Source organism: Vanessa cardui, chromosome 25 (genome assembly GCF_905220365.1).
Source record: "Vanessa cardui chromosome 25, ilVanCard2.1, whole genome shotgun sequence".
Lineage (NCBI taxonomy): Eukaryota > Metazoa > Arthropoda > Insecta > Lepidoptera > Nymphalidae > Vanessa > Vanessa cardui.
The window spans coordinates 3,809,942-3,828,383 of record NC_061147.1 but is presented as its reverse complement, the minus strand read 5'-3'; the positions used below and the strand labels follow the sequence as shown (position 1 = coordinate 3,828,383).

General features: G+C 31.7%; 2 protein-coding genes across 8 annotated transcripts in view; one reads left to right on the top strand and one right to left on the bottom strand.

Annotated features, from left to right (window-relative positions):
* Nucleotides 1-911: 911 nt before the first annotated feature.
* The window catches only part of LOC124540469 (zinc finger protein castor homolog 1), an 84,075-nt gene continuing 66,544 nt past the window's right edge, over nt 912-18,442 (top strand). For 6 of the 7 annotated variants that reach the window (XM_047118069.1, XM_047118073.1, XM_047118072.1 and 3 more), the window contains exon 1: nt 1,386-1,667. The gene's annotated coding sequence lies outside the window, so the exon portion shown is untranslated. Of the gene's footprint in view, nt 949-1,385; nt 1,668-18,442 lie in introns of those variants that run through there. The other variant, XM_047118068.1, reaches the window with a different exon arrangement.
* On the bottom strand, nt 14,227-17,059 carry LOC124540471. Its single transcript, XM_047118074.1, has one exon. The coding sequence runs from the start codon at nt 17,021-17,023 to the stop codon at nt 14,822-14,824; it is 2,202 nt and encodes a 733-aa protein (XP_046974030.1). The 5' UTR covers nt 17,024-17,059; the 3' UTR covers nt 14,227-14,821.

Below are 18,442 nucleotides of genomic sequence, written 5' to 3'. Positions count from 1 at the left end.
AACTCTAAGTTTGAATTACAAAAAAAAAAAGAAATGTTTGAGCGTTCGAAAATAAATTTAAATTTCGAACATCAAACACGTCAAATAGGTATGATTTCCTTTTTTTTAATTGTCATAGGTTTGCATTTTACTGTAATGCGCGCGGGTTTAAATTGACCGGTCATATTAGTCACCGTGACTGAAAAAAAAATTAGCAACAAAAGGTAGAATTGTGGGCGGTAACTTAGGGTGGGAATGTGAATAAATGCATATTAAAATTACATATGTTAAATAATCATTTTTTTTATAGTTTTCCATACGCTATCGTATCTGAAAAGCTAACTTCAGAATTCGGGCAAGATGACCGAATATTTAGGTTTTTCAGTTTTTTAATAATAATATTATAAAGGAGAGTTTATATATTTGAAATTTGATAGCCCTTTTATTAACAAAGTTGCCTGTATAACTTAATGCTATAACCCTAAGGTGCAATGTGTTCCTAGAAATATGTGAAACGCTACTAGCAGACTCGTATAAAGGGCATTAAGAAACACTTGGTTATATACTGATTAATAACATCCATGTAACAAAATCGCTACATATGTACAAAACTTTAAAAAATATATAAAATAACTGACATACATTGGCTTTGTATACAAAATCATACTAAACTTATCACAACGTTATTCGCCATTGAAAGAAATCATCGCTAATTATTAAAAGTAGAGCTGCATATGCGATCAATCAGATCGTAAAGCAATCGGTCGAAGGTCGCGTCGTTGCATTACGCTCCAATTTCACTCATAAAAACATCTCGTCCGACCTCACAGTTAACCCTACGCCGAACAACCGAAGACCCTTTACGTTTTTTGGCAGAAAAAAAAATGAACTCGCGCGTTCTTGCACCCGCTGAGTATTGAAGTATTCGTGGCCGAGCGGCTGCACAGCGCGGTCGCTCCGACGTAAAACGTACACACAAAATTCATATTTCGAATTTCCAGGAGCGCGGGAAAAGTTTGACATCTGTCAAAGTAGCCACCGTAGATAGTAATCCGATGTAACTCATAAATGTAGGCGTTGCGGAATGCGTTCCGACGAATCGTATATTTTGATTAGCACAATCCGTGTTTATATTATGATTCGTACAATTTAAAACGAGTATTGTTTTAAATATTTCGACATTGTCAAAGTTTATAATACGGCAATTGTTTAATTTAATCGATATAAACGTAATCGTTTACATTTTCGTATAGTTATAAACATTATTGATAATTTCGCGGAGGAATCGTGCGTGGTTTTTATGAATGTTTTTGCGTGTCGTGCCGTGGTGGGGGAAGGGTGGGGCCTCCGCTGACTCGTCCCTCTCCTATCGAGTATTTTGATTTAGTTTCCAAGTCTTACGCGGTTGTGGCAATTTTTTCAGTCGCGTGTGTAAGGCGCGCGCGACTGTATCCTTTACGAGCTCCGAATTTTGCTTCGTGTTCTTTTTTCGAATTTTTCGCGCGCTCCTCGAGCGCGGGTTTACAACTTTTATTTCTTACAGCCAAGTTATCGACGCTTAGTACAAACTTTTTCGTAACAAACTGTGTGTTTATTGCTGTGTGTGATCAACTTGGATTCGTTGTGACATTGTGTGTGACTTTAATTTAGTTTTGAATTGCTTTCAAGTTTGGATGTCTTAGATTAAGGTAAGCGTATCATTATTTTTATTTACTTTAGTTTTACTTAAATTATTATTAATTCAATTATTAAATAATAGAACATACTCATGTATAATTTACATTATGATTATTAAGTCATCATGTGATTATAGAAATTATAGAATAGTTTTTATTAATTAACATGAATCATAAGAAAAAAATATTTTTTTAAATGTTTTAGTTAAAATTATAGATAATAATTGATAAGTTAATATAATAAACATAAAAAAAAAACTTTATTAATAATGTTAAGTATATATCAAGTTAAGTTACATTCTTAAAACAGATTTTCAAATAGATTATGAATCACAATATTTGCCGTTAGTTTTTTTTTGTTGCTACAAAAGTATATTTATCTCACAAACTGATCTGTGTCTAGAAATGTTCAGGTCACAGGTCGTGCAGAAATCACGCGGTAATGGATTCAATACCAGATACCTATCTTTTGTTAATATTTCGTAAACCGTTGAAAACTTTGTATATTTCAACTTCTAAATAAATTGTATACATTAGAGAATAATATGTTTATGAATTGCATTGTTTTATCTTAGAATTAACTATAATCAAGCTATACAATCTTTACAATTCATATAATTAACTAAAGTTAATTGTATAAGTAACTACTACAAATTATTAGAAAAAAACATATTGAATCTTAATTGATAAATATATTATTATAATTTATTAATAATAAACAACAATATCAAATAATATTAATAATTATAGGTCGTATAAATTATTACACGTGAAACATTTTACATAAATAAAATTACCAATTGTATAATTATTAAATAAGTAATCATAAAATAATAATATAAACTTACATTTATATAATAACCGAGGTAAATTAGTATTGGGTAATAATAATATGCTTTTTTATTAATAAGCGTATAAATAATGATAGCGCGATTTTCATTGGATATCTTAAAAGTACCTTTCTAATGGTCGGTCAATCATCACGCTTCCATTTAGGAGCTGAGTAATTATAAAAAAAATCTGTAATTAGCACCGCGGGGCAGAAAGTATTTAACGTCTGGTTAAAATATTACTTATATTCTTAGTAATACTAGTTTTTAATGTCTAAGTAATTATACATTTATACAATAAACTCATGTGGTCTAAAAGGATGTATAATTTATGCGTACTTTTTGAGAAAAATAATTAATTAGTAATCTTTTTTATCTGTATAAATAATTAAAAAAGAATCGTACTACTGTTGTCGCAGCTAGGATTATAATGACAGTTTAAAACTTCTAGATTAGTAGAGTTACATAGTGTTTAAGGTTTCTCTATAAATTAGTATAAACAAACCCAAAATGACTGAAAGATTAATAGAAACACGAGAATAACTCACATATATTATATAAATTATATTTGTTGTAATGTAAGCATCATTATATCAATGCTTGCGGCATATATAGTGTTTTCAATACTATAATATCAAAGCTTACAACAATATTGAATAATTATAAAATACGCAGATGAACCAAATTGTTGTTTACAAATAAAGTAAAAGTTCTTTTTTCAAAAACTTAATTATGCAATAATAATTATAATCAATAAATTTGTTTTATGATTTCATTGGAGCTTAGTATGAAATGTAATTATTTTTTTTTAAATGTGTTTCGTCTGCATTTAACACTTAACACAGATAATGATTAATTAAAAACGACATGAGCGTATTTGTTGAAATCGTTTCATGAATATACATAAATGCATGAATTTACATCAATTAATTTAGGGAGTATGTTTAATATATTACATAACAGAACCATTTCTTAATGTTACATCTTCTTATGCAGCATCTTCAGAACTTCGAAGAAGAATTATTCTATGAGCAATTGTTTTTTGAAATTAGAATGTAATTATACAAATATCAAAACTATTTTATACTACATTAGCGAGTAACTATTGATTCTATAGCGATACAATATTCTTCTATTATATTATATGTATGTATGACACTCGCATATAAGACTCGACTAATGGTACGTTTTCATACTTAAACAAATTATCATGAGGTTTGGATACTCTATTGTAATTAAGATGAAACTTGCTACGTCTTTATCTAGAAAAACTATTAAAAAATCATCATTTTATATCTCTATATCTTAGACATGTTAAACATAGTATATGTCAATGGAATCTATGCTATATACATGTATTAATATAATGGTTCATATGCGACATATATCACAAAATCTTATATAAATGATAACAAATTAAATTAATTTGATTAAAATACTTTTAGACTTAACAGTTTTCTCAGATATGTTTAATGTTTGTATTATGTTTAATCTGTAAGTGAAAATAATATAAATTGCATTTCATATTACAGTTTTAGTTACAGTTGTATCAAAAAATATTTTAACGTTAATTTTAACAATAGAATAAGACGTCAGAGTCAGAATAATCCCTAAACGAATATTTGAAATTCGAACGTTTCGAACAAACGAATTTAATATTTACTTTTATCGAAATCTATATTTGTTTAACGTAAACAAAAGTGTATTTACATTATATTAAAACAATTCAGATTAAATTATTTATGAAATTGTTGCACGTATAATGATTATAATTATATTTTAGATTGAAAGTATTTGTCAACTGTTTTTGAAGTTACAGATCGAATAGTTACTTATAATTTTAACTTATTACGATACTACGCTGATACAGTAACTTCTAAATACTCTCTTAAGCTGACATGATATTCTGTCATCGTTATTTACAATTTAAATATAGAACAGCAACGATTTGACTTCTTCTAATCCGTCCAAAGAGGTTCAACCTTATAAGATTTATCGTTAATATTTCTTATCTGTATATGAGAAAATTTACCAAAGTTTACTTTAATTACTACTCAAGTTTGTATTTCAGAATATCCTAAAACATGTGTATCCGTCAATAGTTTACATCGTTAGTTATCGAACGGTATATTAATATTAACAGACAGACTGTAATCATAAATGGATTATATGTATTTTTCTTTTAAAATAATAATGAGTATGTATAAATTGTATTTTCTAAGTAATTATGGTAACCACTGCATACCAACATACAATTACTATAGAATGCTATTAGTAATTTATTTAAAGTGTAAACTACAAATGCTAATAAGAATATGAAGAATTTGTTTTAATAACTTAATTTTTTAATTTTTATTTGTATTCAGCAATATATTTTCAATATGGAATTAATAAATATGTTAGCTGTTTATTGACAAATAATTAATACATCTACATTTTAAACTACACACCTTTTCATTATTTTACTAATGATAACATTTCATTTTAAAAATGGAATAAATTGAATGTCATTTCATTTATTTCGAATTTTTACTTATTCGCCAAATCGGAATTCTAAATTTAAATTATTCGATGGAATTACAAATGTTTAAATTTAGAATTTGAAATTCGATTAGTATTTAAGTAACATGGAATGCTTTATAATAAATAATTCTTATGCTTACTTCATTATGAATGAAATGTATTCGTTCTATGAAAGAAATAAAACTAAATTATACAGAATTATAATGTTTTGATTGTCAGGTTAGGAATTATGTGCTTAATGTGATCCAATATGACATAATACATTTGGTTCCTGTTGGGATCGTTGTTCTTCGTAAACGGTTAACGCTTTTTATAAAACAAGCTGTTTTTTACGTTTAACGAGAATAAGGAAAATCCCGTATCTTACGATTCGTATTTTATTTGCAGTCATATTGGTAGTTTTTATTATGAAGTAAGTAAATGACTTAACTATCGTCGGTTTTTGCGAAGTTTGATTTTAACACGTGATAGTGCAAAAACATCTTATGATTACTATTAAAAATTCTTGCTATTGTAAAAAATTAAATCTGCTTTGGTAATTTGCAAACATTAGTACAACATGTTAAGCAAATCTGAACACCTAAAATGCAACAGAAACATGAATTACGGATGCATGTTGCACGAATTCGACACGCCCAGTCTTATCAGTGAAAAAAAAATCGTCCTTTCATCGGATAAGGTCGCGAGCCGTTCATTCGGTCATCCATTCACCCGTCAGGATTTCGACCGGAAGCCCGCCTTATCAGGCGAACGGAGGTGACGTCACAACCCTCACCAAACAATCAATGTGAGTCGAACGTGATCGCTATATAAATATAAAATATAATATACAATCATAAAACAATGCGAACCGGGAAACGTACGAAGCGGTAACTTGTAAATATTCCGAATATAATGTTCATATATTTTAAAAAGTTATGACCATAAACAATTGTGTTTAATTTTATTGTGTTCCTTCGCTCTTTGTTATAGAGCCGCGTTGATGTCCATAAACATTTCGTACTTGCCGCTCAAGGGACATCGATAATATTCAAATATTCTCACGGTGCTAACTGGAAGCGTACGTGTATCATAATATATATCTTTCAATTGTAATTCCGAATGGATTTCCAATAAAAAACACATTTCCTAATTTACTCGGACCCGTGTACTCGGTATTGTAGCAGAACAATGGTATTGAATCACGTCACGTGACTCATTCGAATACACTTAAACGGTTATCGATAAAAGACTTTTCGATTTTTCAAAACTGCCAATCGTTTTTCGAAGTCGCTTAACTTTATCGCCCGTGGAATTCCAATTTCGAATGTTTCCGTTCCTCCGACCACAGAGTATTGACTGATACAGATTATTTCCCATTTTCTTATTAGATTTTTTTTTAAATTAATTTTCTAACATGACTATGGAATCCATTATAAATATGTTCGCATTCGTAATATTAATAGGGACATATCAACGACATTTATTGCACATCTCTAACCATTAGTAGCGCAGCCATCTTAAAAGCACCACTATCCCACAATCGGACATCTGTCCGTCCGTCACATCCCGACCCAGCCATATACAGGTTATTAATTGTTACTTACAATTGCAGATTGGCAATTTATTCAAGTGATGTCTCCATTACCGGTATGGAAACTATTATTTTTGACATTTGATGGTAATTTTGTCTCGTTACAGCTCCTATTTTAAGCTAGAAACAGCGATGCGCCTCGCCGACACGCCTTATGTAGTATAATAAAATGTCCTTTGAGTTTTTACTGCAGAAAAATTTAATTAGATGTCGTTTTACAGTTAATACACTTTAAGCGTTAATTAAGTCATTATTTATCTTTTATATTTTATCTTGAATGTCTTAACAAATTGTACGAACGACTTTGTAAGTTTTTCAACTTAATTTATGACCAAAATATTTATGTACAATTAACTTAATTAACTAGGTAATTAATTAATCAAAGGCTAAATTAAAATCCGAACGAATAACGTTGTCACTTGAGTTATGTTAATCATGTTATACGCGTAACATTCTGTATTTTACAGGATAAATAATGTTCACATCGAAAGCGGTAACATTTTATATTAATACGATTTTGTCGTCTCATAATTATCATAATAAACGGACACATTGCGGAATCGTGCATTTTTTGATCCTCTCACTCTTATCGTATATCCGTCTCCTTCGCCCCACACATGCAATTGTCATTAATCAATTAGTATACAATTCTAACCCTTCCCGCCTACAGTTAAGATACATTTCAGCTTAAACAATTAATGTATTAAAAACCCAGCTGCTTGGAATTACGTTTCTTAAAAATGTACCATAGTTTTTGAGGAATAAGATTCAATTTTGAATACATTTACACAATCAATGAAGCTCTTGGTATGAAATGCGAAATGGATTATTTTTTCAAAAATGGAATTAAGAACAGACAATAACGCTCATTGTTTTAAAGATGGCTGCATTGTTGGTTTAAATATGAGATTATAACGGTTTGAGATAACATAATTTGAGGTCAAATTAAACGGAAATACATGTTTATGTTACATTAAAAAAAATACTATAAAGATAATTTGCGACGACCGGAAACGTTATATTAAATCTTTCTTCAAATTCGATTCACAAGTGTACGATAATTATAAATTCATTGATAGATTTTTTCTCGATTTCCTGAATCGGCGAAACTTGTAAAACATTTTCTGAGTCTTTAGATAACATATTTAATTACTTTTATTTTTATAACCTTTAAAAATGTATTCAAACATTTTAATTGCGGACCAAGGCCGTTACACATAAAATGCAAACGCTATTTTCAATTTAAGTTCAAACGTGGAACAAGTTCCATTTTACACTACTTACGCTTCGACCTCGATCGTGTATAAATAATAAAAATAGACGATAGATAATTATTTACGTTTTATTTAATCCAATGTTAAATAATTCTTTTTTCAAATATTCAAATTACGTTCTTAAAAAGTTGATCGTGCATAGGCAAAAGAATAGATTACGAGTGACGTGTCGAAACTTCCACAAAGCTGTACGTTACGAGTAATTTAAATAGAGCGATCCCTCAATTGGGGTTAATTCCACTGTTTAAGGAATATGGAGTTTAATTACAAACTGACGTATGCTTGAGAAATAAAGAAAATAACACAAAAATAATAATGACATAGTTACTCAAATTTTGATTAATGGTCTCTTATGTCCTTATTAAACTGCGGACGGAGTATGTTCAATTTAAAGGTATCTTCACAATTACGTCTTAGTAAGCTATTATATATTATATGAATATATATTTCAGATATGATTCTTAGTGTGAGTGTACCTTAATAGAAAAAGAATGAATGTACTATTAGTTTACGAATAACATATTACAAGAATATTTTACATAATCATACGAATAAAATTATTTGAATTTCGATTGTTTAAATTAACTTAAGTAAATAATACAATAACGTCAAAAATCTTAATGATATCTGCTAGTTAGTAACAAGCTATAAAATAATTTAGATTGTACAAAATGTTTCATTTGATGCAAATCGATTTTTCGTGTTTGGGAATTCAACTTTTAAAGATTAATCCTTAATTGGCGTTCTACTTTTAAATTGAATCGAATATAAAAATTTTCGATTTCAAATATTGAGCTATATTCGAAATTCAAATAACACGACTTTATTTTGAATAAAATCAATTAAGCATCGTACAATCGGACGCCTCGGGTTTAGACTTTCAATTCGGTCCGGAAACTTCAAATTCTAACAACATAAAGAGCACGTTTGCCACTCTTACATCACAAGACTTGGAACTTTTTATCAAAACGTGATCACTCTTTTTGTTGAGTCCACATATTCAGATGTGTAATGACCAATCTCCGGGCGTCGAGAAAAAAACGACGAGAGATCATTCGAGGCATTAATGCATCAGTTACTAAACCGTCAGAGGCATGCTCTTGCGCATCCTTAACGCATTCATAATAAGAACAAGACGTTCCATTTTCGAATTACAAACGGGGAGCGTTCCATCATCGAATAGACGGTTCATATTCAAATTTCTGTTTTGAAAATAGAACGGGAACATTCGAAATTAGATCTGAGTTTAGAAAACTGTGGCCTGCTCTTGAGCCCTGAGTCAACGATACATTTGATGCGTTCAGGAAATTAGGCGGATACCGTTCGAAGTTTTCTATATTTTTACTCGCACTCAAACAAGATTATTTTTAATATTTTCAGAAGCATGAGATTCGTGTTCGACGATTGTTATTTAGAGATAACTTAAGTTCGAACCGCGTTTGCCGTTATATCTTCGTGAACTTTTGGGTTAAATTCCTCATAGAGAGATTACTAGGTAAATTTAAAATACATTTTAACCGATACAAATAAAAAGCCTCGTCAGTATCCGGGTATTTGGTTTTAATTTAAGTCTATTTGTAACGAATGGAAAATACACAATGAACGTATCGCTACAACGAAAATTGAATTTAGTACATCTCGGTGTGATGTTCACAAAATTAAATTTCTATCAATATTTATCTTCAATCAATTCACTGATTGAAAATTAAAAGTTCGACAAACACGGGGGCGGTCGTGACATGCAATACATACTTTATATATTTTTAATTAAGTCCAAAACATGCTACATTCTAACCACACATTCGGGGTCAACACTCTTAGATCAAGCGCTTACCAGTCTACTCTGACCCCCGAGACCACTATGTTAACACTTACCGTGGGTCAACGGTAACTGGTAGTTCGATCCCGCAGCGTGGTCACCCATCAATCAATGGGATCATATCTCCGCCGAAACGAAACTAGCTGCGTCCGATATTATGATTTTATACGTTCGGGTAATATTTTATTCAAATCTAAAAGTTGATTGAATGTTTTAGTTAAGATGTATGGTTTTATGAGCTCAGATGGAATATTATAAATATTCTTTATCGAGTTTTGTTACACATCAAAAGCATTTGTTTAAATGTTTATCTTAGACATTAAAAAAAATTAAGTCTGCAGGAAAACATAATTCGTTCTCCAGCCGGTCCCGCACGTCATAATCCGTCCCGACGTTCGATATTTGAATACTCTTAAATTTGGAACGCGCTTGTAATACGAAGTTAGTTCGTTTCGTTTTTCAATTGCTTCACTTATATTTTGAATTTAGAACGACGAGTTTAAGATATGAACGTTTTGCTTTTTTAGCTTTCGCTGACGTTCGAAATTTGAAATGTTTGAATGTTACACGTGTGCTTCCAAACTGGCAATATTTTATATCGAGGTACAATTTAATGCTTCATATATTTACGTATCATGCATACCATTTTGTTTTTTGTTATGATGTTGTTCTATACAATTGTACGTCTATTATGTTGTACTCTTTAAGGAAAACGCATGGTAAAGATTTATTCTATATATTAAATTAAACTAATGTTTATGTGTTTGACTGTAAGTAAGTCACAAGCAGAGGCAGAGCAAACAATGCGAACAATACATAGATAACTTAAGACATATATCTTCTAGAGACTGACCACTATCAACATGGCACGCCAAGGTATGCGACCCGCCACCCCAGGTTGCACTGGCACGCGCCAGCATACACAATGGCCAGGTTACGTGGTTACGTAACCACACGCGTACAGAATTCACCCGTCGCGATTTCTCTCACCTTTCATACAAATGACAGTACAATAGAATTTATTCGATAGTTAAAAATTGTCTAGACGTGCCCGTTTCGGTTGATGCAAATTGATTGATTTGTTCTTAGAAAAGTTCGGTATTCAAATATTACTTATATGGTAATGAATCATTATTTTATGAATAATTATTCAATAAATTTACGCAATAATTATCATTTATAAATTAAATTATATTGCAATTATTTCGTACATCAAGGGCTTCATCATTGTTCATAATATTTATTAAAATTTAAAATGGAACGCACTAAGATTTGAAAATGGAATATAAAGATTCGAATTAAGAGTTCTGTTGCAAATTCGATAACTTATAAAAGCACAAGAGAAAACGTGTTTTTATGATTTAATTCGATTAATATAATTAATGTGACTAATTAATTCTCACGTTTTGAATTCTTAATTTGAATTAGCCTCGAGTATAATTTAATGCTGGGCTGTGGCCGCGCGCGGACCGCTCTCATTCTGACGAGACATAACACCGCGTCAGAGGTCACATCTCGAAGACAATGCTCAATGAAAGCCTCGGGGGAGGGATCTGGGGGGAGAGGTAATTATCCCCCACTAGTCCGCCACGCCCGCCATTGTGTCGCGAATGTGTGCTGAGGTGACGATATAGGATATTTGAAATTTTTTATTAATTGTTTTTTCTTATTATTGTGACCATTATTTTAACTTATTCATGTTTTTGCATATAATGATTATATATTCATCAGATAAAATTACTGGTGTTTTTGTACGAAATTATAATTCTCATCTATTAAAATCTCATTACAAGATTTCTTATTTCATTTAAATGTACTTTTACATTTTTTTTAGTAGTCATTATGTAGTTTAATCATCAAATTAAATGCCTATTTACACTAATTATAATAACTTTCACTGATTTTGTTTTATTTAAAATTATAAGATTCAGGGTAATAAAAATAGTTTATTTTTAACCCGTGTACTGTCGATGTGGGTGAAAAATAAAAAAGTTAATCATTCGCCTACAAATATAAAAAGTTGTAGGTAAGTTCAGACACAATTGCGACCAATCGGAGCTCTTCAAACTTGATTATGCAAACTTACAAATACCATAAAAAGATAAAACTCATTTTTTAAAGAAGGCTGTATAATAATTAATGCTTAACATACGTAATTAAAAAAACGTACATGATGAATTATAATTTGTTATGTGATTTTGTCTATCAGAGCTTCTCTGTAAGATCTCACTTCTCATCTCACTCGATGATAGGCGATTTTGACGTGTATATTCTTAAAAATGTTAAACTTATTAGTGTCAGTTAATAGCTCTATAAATTACCGAAATCAACTAGAAAAGTGAAACTGTATCCCATTATAAAGATTAATTAGGACGTTTATCCTACATTTTTTAATGCAATTAAAGATAGCTGGGGTTCTAATGCCGGTTTTCCTCAGCTCAGGGTATTTTCTTTGTGTTCAATTTGACAATCAGTAAGTTGAAAAACAAAATTAAATCAATAAAATAGCCTCTAAGATCTTACAGGTCTAAAGGACCGAACGAACCAGAATATAATATCATAATTGAAGTACATCCTGGTTCGTATAGGGTTAGTCAAAAACTCAATAGCTCCATCGAAAGTCCTCGCAGGCGTAATAGGAACGGCTCGTACGAATATAAAAATCTCATATCAATTCCGATGCGTGATTGATGTTATTGCTTCCCGAATTGATGTTTTGAAACTGTGTCGGCTTTTTGTGAGTTATTCCGGGAATCGTTGAGTTTCGACGTTTGGTGGTTTTTTTAGAAATTATTGTTTTATTGTTATTTTACCTGTTATTGCTGTCGTTCAATTATTCGATTCCATTTTCAAATCCAATAGGAACAGACTTCGAATGTTGATTTGATTAATCGTAACCGACGAATAGAGTAATGGAATAAATTCAAAAAAAGAACTTTAAAAAAAAGTCAGTCACTCTTTTATGAATCATTCGAATAAACGTTTATCATTTCACACAATAGAGCAACTTTTCGTAACAATAACAACAGCCTGTAAATTTCCCACTGCTGGGCTAAAGCCTCCTCTCTCTTTGAGGAGAACGTTTTGGAACATATTCCACGACGCTGTTCCAATGCACATACACATGTGGCAGAAGTTCTAAGAAATTTGTCACATGAAGGTTTCTTCACGATGTTTTCCTTCACTACCGAACACGAGATGAATTATTAATACAAATTAAGCACATTAATATTCAGTGGTGCGTGCCTGGCTTTGAACCTACAATATTCGGTTGAGATGCACGCCTTCTAACCACTGTGCCATCTCGCCTCTTGTTTTAAAAAGCTTATACAAAATAACGAAGTTAAAACTTTAAAAGCATAATGTGTATTATATTAATAAACAAAATCCGCCGATCGTATTCATTAAAATAACTCATTTTAAACGTAAAATATCCAGATTGTCGATAAAGATTTTATTAGATATCGTGTTCAGACTGACATAATTTACTCATAAGTGTTTAAGAAAATAAATAAAAAAACACATGAGTAAGCCCGTCTGGTAACGCCTGCTACTCAATAACGCATCTGGATTATTTCTACATCATAAATTGTATATTTATAAATAGATAGATTGTGGGAAATTACATTTTATCGGTAAATATAAATCGTTCTAACTTTAAATGTATTAATATTTCGTTTTTAATGTTCCATTTTATAGTTCAAATAGATTTCACTATTTTGGAATGTGTTCTTTTTTTAAAATATTTTATTTTCAATTCTGTTATGTTGGAATACAATAAGGTTATTCAAATGAATTTTGATAAATACACACAATAAAAGTATTTTGTGTTTTTAATTTTATTAGTTTAATAAAAAAAAATGAATGTTTAATTGATTTAGTTAAGATCGATCCGTCCACAATCAGCGCCCGGCTCGTTTATGAATGTGGTATTTGTCCGTTTTTAGCTCCATTCCTGTTCCGCGGCAGCAAATTAAAAATGTAAGAATTCTCGCTTCAAAGGAATTTATATTTTATTTCATTTCATTAAAATCCGCCATCTTTTGTTTCCCGGGGCCCGTTCCGATCGGAATTCATATTTTTCTGTGTTTTGTTTCGGTTTTGCGAGCGCCGTATTGTTTTATTGTTATGTTCGGTTCTAAGCGCTGCGGTTCACGTTCCGAAACGAGTATTAATTATTTTCTTATTTTTGATGAATGCGACTTTAGAATTTTAAGACGTATTTTAGTGGCGATTAAGAGGGAGCGATTATAATTCGGCTTTTGGAACTTCAATCACGATTTTTAGTTAGAATTCTGCGGGTAAAAAAATATGTCCGATCTCCGATTGAAATCGCCTTTGCCAGTCAAGATTAATCATAACTCATACCGTAACACATCGTGTGCTTAAACTATTAAACGGTACATCGGCTCGGAACAGACGTAAGGTACTTGCGGGTAACAAGGGCCACCTTATTTAAAACCAAGATATTAAGAATAATAATGAATAGAAAATAAAACGCTATTTATCAAATTATTATTCATTTCTTTATTATTTGAAAAAGTACAGTCAACACGGTTACGTTAACATAATATCAAGTACAAAGTCGTTTTTAAAAAAGCTTTCAGTGGCCCTATTTATACTTATGTAGTTTATTAAGGGCCATTTTCTAAATATCCAGAATAACCAAATAACAAAAAATAAACTATAATTACAAATTACAAAAACAATTTTTGACTTTTAAGAAAGAAAAACATATTTAAATTCACTTTCATAACAAATAAAAACAACACATGGACCTTATTAAACCTAAGTAACAAATTTTCACTTCGAAAATGTGTTTTAAACATTAAATTGAAAAGAATTATAATAATTACGAACACCTCTTACATCTCTATATATATCGACACTATAAATTAGAAAAAGAAATATGTTTATCAAACATAAGTGGCCCTTATTGGACTCACGTAATTTGTACTTTATAATAATAACGATATTACTTACTGATTTGAGTCTAAAGGAACTAAATTGAATATCACAATTCGTAAAAATAGTAATGTACGCCTAACAAGGCTTATTTTTACGATAATATATAATAAAAAATAACTAAATTGAAAAATCTAAGGTTGTCAAGTCTTATTTGAGATCAAGTTAAGTTTCTCAGTCTTCTAATTGCACATTGGACAAGCAAAATCCGTATCTTCTTTAGTAAGTCCCACGCATGCTTCATGAAACCACTTTTGGCATAATGGACACTGTCGCATATCTTCTAATCTTTCTGTATTACATGCATAACAGTACCATCTATCATTAGTATCAATTTCATCTCTACTTAATTTGCTTTTCTTCTTTGATTCTTTCACTTTTTTTCCTTTTTCGCACCTTCTAGAACGATCCTTAATGTTTACTTTTCGCCGGTGACCCTCCTTCAGATTTGATTTCCGTTGCTTCTCTATATCAGTATCACTTATATTTCTTTCTCTTTTCTTATTCTTCTCTTTATGAGTTTGCCTTTCTTCAAATAAATTTTTAGTAACAATCTGAGCTTTGTAATTAATTGCTTTACGTTTTGGGTTTTGTTTGACAATGGCAAAGTTTGGTGTTGGTATGAGCTCTTGAAATGATTTCTTTCTCTCTTGTAACTTTCTTAGTGGTACATCATCTTCAGAATTTTCGTCACTTGTGACAGGTCTTAAGCTCTTCGTAGCTTTTACATGCCTAGCAGTTATCTGCTTGATGGGAGTGCGATCTTGCTTAGTTGCAGAATTTTCATTTTCATTGTCTGTTGAACTCGAGTATATGCCGAAGAAAGACTTCGTGCCGGGTTCATTGAGCATTTTCGTCAATTCAACACTAGAAGAGTCTGTATCAGAGCTATAAATAACTGGTCTTCTTATTTCAGTATTAGTATTGTGATTCCCTGGATCAGGTGAGTCAGAATCAGTTGTACTGTAGGACACTAATCTTTTCTTGACTCCGATAATTTCTATATGTGGCTGAGACAAATCCGGTTGCAGTAAGGATGGAGAGCTAGGACTTTGATTCTCACATAAAGTGGCATCTGAATCAGAACTATCAGGCTGAGGTCTTAGTTTTGTGTGACTTTTATTAATACCTGATGGACCTGGAATTGGTGAATCGCATCGGGGGATAACATTTTCCTGTTGACAATGCCTCTCAGTAAGAACAGAAGGAGCATAGGCTTCTGATGGTATCGCCTCTGGATAGAACGGATACAAACCAGTAGATTTAAAGCCGTTTACTATGATATCATGCGTCATGCACTTCGACCAAACCCTGCTGAATATTGAATTGAAACGGGCTTTTGTAATTTTTTTTTCAGGATGTTGATACGTAAATGTTAAAACCTCTTCGTCCCAATGATGCTCAAACGATTTGTTCACGCTTTTATCTAGAGGCTGAAGTTCATGAGTAGTGTTTGAAGGCAAACAATACAGTATAATATTTTCCTTGTCTGCCGCATCAACAATGCTGTAATCTAAATGGCACGAAGCACCATCGAAAATGAGCAAACATTGACCATCCGATTTAAACTTACCCAGGTGATGGATGAAGTCAACAAATAGTGACGTAGTCATGCTTCCTTTTGGTGCCATTTTTACCAACGATCCTGAAGGCAAATTGTCGTTGTACTCGGGCTTCATCCTTTTCCCCTTAAATAGTATCATTGGGGGAATTGCGTTACCCAATGCATTTACACAAGCGGCTATCGTAACGTTTTCGGCATGTTCTTGTGCCACCATGTGCACTCTTTTTGACCCTTTTTGAGCTAAAACCAAAGGTTGATTGTGGATTGTCAGTCTGCAGCCTTTTTCGTCCATATTGTAAAGGCGCTGTGGATTATTAGCAATATCTAGCTGTTCGTAAATTTTTTTGTACTCTTGAAAGTGTTGCATGACAATTGCTTTGTTAAGTTTTTGTGCTCTTCCGGGATTTAATATTTGAACTTTGCGCTTTGATATCTCAGTATGTCTTTTTAAAAATAGTTTGAGCCAATCTTTGCCAGCTCGCTTCGTAGATTTATTGAAATTATTCGGAATATTATTTGATTCGCAAAAAACAAAGGCTTGGTGGCGTAACAATTTAGGCGTTAAAGGAAATCCTATGGATGCTAGTCGCTTAATCCTTGAAGCTAGATCATTTTCTTGCTGTTTCGTCATAATTGTGCGACGTCCTATCTGTTTCTCCACTTTGCCTGATTTCAGATGGTTTACCAATGTTCTTCTGGGTATAGAGTAATGTTTAGCAGCAGCACGTTGAGACATGACTCCGTCTTTGACAGCAGCCATAGCTGCCTCCAGCTGTTGAAGTGTCCATAGACCCCGATTTCTTTTAATGGAATGTTCCATTATTGAAACCTACAAAAATAAACGACATACATAAAGCTCATGCCAATAGTCTAGCCTCACGACACAAAGCAAAAAAAAAATGAAAAAGCCATGGCCACTCCTATCGCATTCAAGGAAAAATGCAGCAGATGATATAAGTTAATTAAACTTCTGAAAAATAAAAAATATCAGAAAAAGCCTAATAATACCAATTTATTACTATCCCCCAGGGTCAATCTTCCAAATATTACTTTTTTAATGATAGAAATTAGGACTTTGATATAAGGTAATACAAATAACACATAATAATTTACAAGTATAAAAAGATATGAAAATTAATTCAATAAGTTTAATAAGGGCCGGCCCTCGTAAGCCGCCTAGAATGTGGCTCTAATTAGACTCTTTGGCTTATTTTTTAGCAAAACAGATAAAAACACATAATAGTAAAAAAAACATTTAAGCCTTACCTTCAACAGAAGCTATATCTTCTAAATTTTACATACAAATTCCAAACCTAACTAAAAACAAACATTTAATGCATATTTTATATAATTTCTAACGAAAGAATTTTATAATAATACAACACGCACGAACACACTCGATAGTCGCAGACCTACTGTCAAGATGGCGCGTGGCGCATTGTCATGCGATACGCAGGCTAGCTTTTCTATTGGTCGTTTACATGTGTGCGTGTCTAGAAATGGATAAAACGGTTTTTTAGGATAATTTTCGACACGTGGCCCTTGTTAGACGGTGGCCCTTGTTACCCGCAAGTACCTTAGATACGTATCGTTTACCGAAAATAATACGGGCTCGGTAATCTGACGTTCTCATACGAGATCTCTTGCGCAAGACATTTCCCGCCTTCCGACAACAACGAGGATTATTCGTTACTCATCAATCTCAAATAGACACCGCACTCCATTGTTCCCGTGACATTTAAACCAATTTATAAATAACGAACTCTAATAAATTCTCACCTATCTGTTTATAATATTACAATCGAATTTGAAAATGTATTATGAATAAAAAATCGAATTTGATGTTACGTTTGATGTATTCCAAATTTAAATTGTATTACGTATAGGTATTTTGAATTTGTATTAGAACGCATTCCTAATTGTTTGTGTCGCTCGCTGGCATTTTGGCATACGCTCTAGCGCTATCGGCTGATACGTTTTCGTATTTCGAACGTCGCTTTGTATACGAATTTAGAAAAGCATGAAGCTTATATTGCTTTCTTTCTGTCGTTGCACGTCATTGTGTGCAAATGTAATTGTTGCCGCGTCTGGTTATTGCTGTTGAGCCGCGTTTACACGCTTGCTAGTACTAGATACACTGTTGTAGGAACATCTTCAACATCTAACTAATTTAAAAAAAAAGTAAATATTTAATTTTCGATTTATAATCGTTCTGAATATTATTTTCTTACAGTCTCAA

Bases quoted from the DNA above. Each gene is read 5' to 3' on its own strand.
- LOC124540471 (XM_047118074.1), bottom strand. From the start codon at position 17,023: ATGGAACATTCCATTAAAAGAAATCGGGGTCTATGGACACTTCAACAG.